A 6828-nucleotide genomic window follows, 5' to 3' on the forward strand; every position below is an offset into this window, starting at 1 on the left:
AACAATGTGACATAAAAGCTGAATAGTAAATTGCCACCATCGGTATAAGATCACCATCACAGGTGAGGGGATATCCAAACTGCTCGTGTTTTAGGGCGTTCTTTTGGCGAATATAGGGGGCATAAGAAGAATGTGGCAGAGGCCTGTCACCATCCAACTAGAGTTGGAAGGATCACCGGGGAAATTCGAGACGGTCAGATTACCATTCCTTTCGCCTATTAAACACATATCAGTTCGATATAGAGGATCAGCTACTCCTACGCTTGTGAGTGACCCACTAGCTGTTACCCCCGCTATTCAGGTTCGTTCCATCCGTCTGAGTTCTTTCTGACATAGTTAGATGCATCCGAATGCATCCACTATAAGCCAAAGGCTTTCTTCGTTGTGGTCGTCACTTGCTTTACACAGGGAATCAACTCCTTTGAGGGTTCTTTTGGCTTTTTAGGCTTGGTTTTAATGTGGGTAAACCTGGTGGATTCAAAATTTTGAGGGATTGGCTCTTTTGGACAGGCCCTTTTACTCCGGCTCAGCCACCTGTTCCCTAAAATGACGAGGGGCGTTATTACCCGATTCTTTGTTGCGGGCGCAATTTCCCACAAAGGCACGGTGTANCCCAGCCACCTGTCCCCTCCACTGACGAGGGGCGTTATTACCCGATTCTTTGTTGCGGGCGCAATTTCCCACAAAGGCACGGTGTAGTTGCTCGGCGAATTCGAATCCAATGCATTGCCATGTAGAGTGTTCCTCCGAAATTAACCCCTCCTGCGAGTTTTGGAACACAGTTTTCATTGACCATCTAAGGTTTCTGGTGGTTTTCTGGTAACAACTCACTTCTTTTGTCCGCTAGTATCTGGCGTCTTCCAGATGCCCTCCAGATCAAGCAATCCTGCCCCAGAAAGATGGGTGATATCCATCCACATTTTCTAAGCTTTCCTAAGGTGTTGCTTTCTGTTGGATGGCTCGAAGGGTAAGACAATGTTACCCATGCCGTTTTATTCCCTATTTCTGAACGTAGCTTGTTCGCCGATCTCATGTTCTTGGCCATCAGTGAAATGCTTAAAGGGTCCACCCGAAAAAATCGGACAAAATCAACAAGGATGAGGGATGTATATCTTATTCTGCTTGCATTTCTTGTGAAAAAATGTTTGTAACAGAGCTCAGGTCATTTTGTCCTGCTGTGGTGAGAATTGAAGTGCCCCCTTTCGGAAGGCGAACATATTCGGTGAGTTTGTCGCGTGTTATTCTAGCGGATGATCTTGAAGATTATAGCAGTAAAAGCAAATTCACTACAGTGTATTACCAACTGTATAACAAAAAACACCCACCGATCTGCAACCTACATGAACTTTCGAAGTTCGTTTTGTTGCACCAAAAGCAAGGTCATACAAGTGTCGGGAGATCGTATTTTTCAGGTTGCTCCTTGGATTATGATGAAAACAGAGCCCAAGCTCCCAACAGTGGAGCGAATTGTTTCAAGTATGTTGCTCAGTGTGGTTAGGTTTCAACGCCCTCAGGCATTACTTTTTACGGAACACTAGATTTCTGCTTTGTTATGTTTCTAGTGCACTCTTCCGTTGCACGAGATTATCCCCAAGCCTTTATGACTAAAGTTTGGTGGGTACTGAGTTGGCACACTTGGAGTACTCCAAAATATGACTGATGGTACCGTTCTTGAATGCTTCATGCAGCGTGTGCATGAAGTCAGTCCTGACGGTGAGACAGTACACGACTGAAGGGTTTAGAACTGAGTGAAGGTTGTACCTATAGGACAGCTTCCCTAGCGTGTCACATGAAGCAATCCCAAGGGATTTGATGTGAAAGTCATTTGCCTTGTCCTCCCTTGAAATATTTGTTCGCGCACGGCAAAGTTCTGTTAGGAAAGCTGGCTGTACACATGCAGGTTTTCCTACAACGGGTTCTCTGTTGATGAAGAGGAGAGAATCTGCACTCAACAGTTAACCGGCCTCTAACTGTTGCACCCTGTGGGACGAGAACATTCCCGCTGTGGATGAAAGAATGCTGGAGCTGGCGACTTCGGTCCTGTCACCACTAAAGTGCATCGCATCGATTTACCTTATCTTTTCTAACGGCAAATGCGGGCACTACATGTCCCATAGATTTCTTATATAGGAATTGGCTGTTCGCCTGAATCCGTCAGGCCTCCTGCCAAAACCCGCTTTATCTGAATGGACCTGAGTTCCCTTTATTGTTTGATAGTATTGCGGAATACCCCCTGACTGAATGACTCTCCAATGTGAGTTATGTAACTTGCGAGCCACAGCCTCCTAGACTAAAAACGTTAATTTGTGGGCTTACGGTGCGCAATTTTAAGGGTATAATGAGCTAAAACCGATGAAATAATTCACCGCTAGACGACAGGATGTCTCTTCATCTAATCTATCAGCAGTTCTTCCAGGGTCTAAAGTAAATACAATATGTGCTTATGATGAACTGATGTAAATGATTTATGCGTTGTTACTTTCAAGCATTGCGACCATACCTGAACTCTTTATTAGGTAGAAAGATGGCTGGTTGGTCACGGAAAGTGTCTTTTGCCGAATCCGAGCAGAATCGTTTGGTGCATAAGGGGTGCAATGAACAAAGGGGATTAATGTTTCCACCAATGCTAGTTCTTTCAAAATTGGGCTGTCAGGCAGCACAGAGTTGGCCGTTTATGAGTATCCGCATGAACTATACGAACGCTGGTACAATCCGTTACAGCATCTGCGGATTAACTTGAATTTGGTAGTTGATATTACCTAAACAGCGAAAATGCTGTAAGCTAAAATAATGCACTTGGATTCAACACTGGAGTTTCATAAATGCGGCATATATCCATTGATAAAATATGTTTCGCGCGCAAGATCATTTGTCGGCCATTACTCCATGAGATCGTGGGTTGAAGGGTGTGGTAAAGATGGGGGAGCGGGGTCGACTTAGGGAACACGGGGCAGCAGTTGTTATTGCTTGTCTGCAGTTCAATTTTTCAGATAATTGAGTTTTTCTTGCATACCTGAGATCTTTGTATGTTAAGTGGTGCAGGAGCATGGTCGGGAGGTATTATTCATAGAAAAATGGGAGTGCTTGGTAATCGAGCATCATTGCTTATCTGTCCTCATGTATTTATGAAATAAAGCAAAATATGTGTCTTGAATGTATCGTCAGCGTATTCCGATGTTTTACGTGACTGAGGTGCTGTCAGGGTGTCCAAACCTAGACATGATAACGATAACAGCAAACATTTCCAGCTCAAACGTCAATAGTGACCAACTTAAGAGTACCAGATTCATACAGGTTTCACGAAACAATTTGCCCCACTAGTCCGACTCATTGACGTGAATAGCCGGGGGTCTTTATTCGTCAAATCTGTACCCACTGATCAACTTGGGGGAGGAATATTGTAGATACTGCATGAGCACTCTTCTCTATGGCTCAATAGGGTACTGAGATCCTCAGACAGCCACAACACCATAAGTTTATTCTGTTTGCAATGGAATTTCGAGTGGAACAATATGAAGTGCCCAACGAGAAATAGTAAACGGATAATCAGTGCTTCAAGGAACTAAACCTATTTATTATCATCATCATCGTCGTCGTCATCAGAGGCAAAAACATCAGTGATTCTCTAGGGCCATTGAACCACTAGGTTTAATTATTCTTAAAGCCATAAAACAAAAATGGGGGAAGAGTGAGCAAGGAAATGATATTGTGCTGGCGCCAAATAAGACAGTCTGGAAAGAGACTGGCAACACAACGAATTTTGATATTACTCAGCCATCATTTTTTGCAATATCCCAGATAACCGCTCGGCGGTCACAAAGACCCCATCCTGGAGGGCGCACTACACCAACAACTAAGTTCTTTGTAACCTCTTTCACATCCTTCTACCAAGTCCTGCGTTTATACCATTCTGTAGTAGACAAGGAGCACAATACTTGACTTGGTGGTTCATGCGTTGGCGTGCATAGCACATGGCTTAGCCACCACAGCTGACGGTGCCGGATGTTTTTCTTGGCTGAAGTCCCTGCTGCACAGCTACACACCCATTTTCTAATTGCCTCCTTACAAGTTCATTTTTGCAATCTGACACCAGTAACGCTTCTGAGATACTGATGGTCGTCTGTTACAGCTAAGTCGTTATTATTATCATTATTGTTATTATTATTATCGTCGTTATCATCATCGGCAGCACAATACCAGTGTTCATCACTGACACGTCACCACCGTAACATATCGGTAGGCGAAAGCCTGAAGATGCCCCTTATAATCTGTCCACAGAGGCGAATTCTCTCACGTGTACAACAAAATGTTTAGCGTTCACTGTAGCTTAGTACACGCAACCCTTTTAACACAGTGGTACACTTATTTTACTCCACAAATGGCGAAAATTAGTAAGCTAGATTTGTGCGCTGACTTCTTCAGATATACTCTTGTCAGAGCTGACAAAACCACCGAGGCATGAGAAATTCTCCAAAACCTACATAGCTTCTCTCTGAATTTGAAGAGGCATGCTGATGCATGTTTTTGAATCGTATCTTTGCAGTTTGTAAGTCCAAGTCACCAAAAGATAGTGTGTTGGCGGTAAGCTTATTGAACAGTTTGTGCTACAAAGGTGGGAGCGATTTTGTCCGCTTATTCAGAAAGTTTCTTATATGCAGCGATTTGAATATCAGGGATCTGAATACCCCCAGCTCTCGCCTCATTGTTTCACTGATGACAAAGCTGAACAGAAATGTGGAGAGTAGATATCTTTATCAGACACCACTTCTTGTGGAGGTACTTCTTGAGGACTCACCGTACACTCACTCTTCCTGAGGTGTGAGTTGAGGGCTTATGTTTAAAGACGTCTGGGGCGTCTTTCGTTGAGAAATTGTGGTTGAGAGCACTAAAAAAGCGACAGAATTGAAGGCACCCTTGCGGTCAAGAGATATAAGGATTATTGGTCGTCTGTGTATATGGCGTTACTCTGACACGTGACTAACCTGCCGAAAAATAGCACACGTCGTGTGCATCATATTCACCTTAGAAATAGCTACTACTGCAGATAAAAAGTTGAAATGGTCCAACCATTGCGTAATTATTGTAATGCTTTGCATTTTGCTTTCAATGAACAGCTCACATAAGGAAAAGAATACGCTGTGAAAGAGGACGAAACCCCGATCCAAGAAACTGTCATCCTGTCACTATATTGTTATTGGATGCACTTTAACGCATGCTTTTATAAGCTTCTGTGAGCTAACAGCGTTTTGACGCACTCAGAACAGTGTACCTATCTTTTGTAGAGTCTTGGGCAGTGAATTGAATAGAGATATCAGAGTTGATATTGTGTAACATGACTTCCTAAAATTCGTATGGTTGTCTTCAGCACAGGTTGTTTTCGCAGAAGTGCAGAATTTTAGTGAATGCAGATCATCATTGGTTCTTTAACTAGACGGGAATTCCATTTATATAGGTGAAAGACGTAGATTGTTTCTATCACACTTTATGCTTTGTTACAGAGCTCTTTCTCTCGCCTCAGACCATCCTCCCGGAGTGGCCAAGTAAAATTTTGAAACCACTCAGACCAACTGTCTACGTATGATATTAAATTGTGGCCTTAATGGGTGCAGTGGTCAGAAAAATACAAGAGTACGTCGACCACTGGATGAACCGTGTCGACTTATGAACGTGGCGTACTGTGACACAGGCTTCTCTAAGGATGTTTTGCAGTGCCTTGAGGAATTGTTGCCACGTAAAAGTATTCCATCCTGTTTGAGAATACAATTTAAGTAAACCATGTGGGCCCGACACCGTCGGCTTATCAAAGAGTTTGAATAGTTTAAATGTGAAATACAAATGACTGAGGGATTACCTGCACCGCTAATATTGGCACTGGTCGTTGGATAAAGTGCTACAGCATGTTTTCACCAGAGGACTACGTTATTGAAGGAGCTAAAGAAATTGCTTGCCTCCGTGAATAAAGTGGCTAGGTGCTTTTGCACAGTTTCTTGTATTCTTGATAGCGGTTGTTTGAGCCCTTATTCGCTGTCATACGCACCTTTGCGCTATCGCAACCCACTGAGATGCTTGTGACAGAACGCCGTCGAAGACTGCCTACTCGATCTGTGTCCACTGTTGGGCCATGGACGGTGTCAGCAATCAAGACTTTCAAAACCTAGCCGGTGCGTTAGCTCATAGCCATCCGTCGTAAATCCCCATTATGCTAAGTCCGTGACCATTATAACCAGGTTCAATACAGATCGCCACCGATTATGTCCATAGACCCGATGTAGTCTTCACCTCTGGTTGAATCAACTCTACAATGGGTTGGCTTAAGCCAAAGTAAACAAGGGCAACTATTTTTATTCGTACCCATTTTTAGGGATCCTGCCAACTAGACGATGTGAACTATGCTGCTGACAGAGCAGTTTCAGCAAGCCATTTGAGTCCGGGTCTCCAGAGCAATGCAGTTGATGGTTTGCAGGCCATGCTGGTGTTTCCAAGATGCCTGTTGTGCTGTGCAAAGTGCGATGCGCTTCTCAGCCGTATCTGTTTGTGCGTTCAAGAATGCGGTCGCAAAAGGGAAAATTGTTGATCAGGCCGAATGAGTAATTCCGTATTTGATGCCTAATGGTTTGCTGGTGCAACGCCCATTCCCTTCTTATCATCAAAGCCAGCAACATCAGTGTTGATCTGCCTTACTGCGGTACAACCACAAATTTTATTTAATAACACTTAACTTATCAAGGTTGAAATAAGAAAAAAGAACGCATGATGTACAGACCCTCATCTGCATTAGCTGAAAACTGTTGGGTGTGTAGTCACATGCTGTGCGGTTTTCTATCTATT

The 6828-nt window shown here is 43.6% G+C and overlaps 1 protein-coding gene across 1 annotated transcript in view; it reads left to right on the forward strand.

Moving 5' to 3' along the window:
- Positions 1–1393: 1393 nt before the first annotated feature.
- Positions 1394–6828, forward strand: part of T265_09970 (hypothetical protein) — a gene marked incomplete at both ends in the record, with an annotated part of 74844 nt that continues 69409 nt past the window's right edge. Inside the window, one exon of the mRNA XM_009176206.1 lies at positions 1394–1476. Within this exon, the coding sequence (XP_009174470.1) occupies positions 1428–1476 (49 nt within the window). The remainder of the gene's footprint in view (positions 1477–6828) is intronic.

This window comes from Opisthorchis viverrini (genome assembly GCF_000715545.1).
Source record: "Opisthorchis viverrini unplaced genomic scaffold opera_v5_321, whole genome shotgun sequence".
NCBI classification, from domain to species: Eukaryota; Metazoa; Platyhelminthes; class Trematoda; order Opisthorchiida; family Opisthorchiidae; genus Opisthorchis; species Opisthorchis viverrini.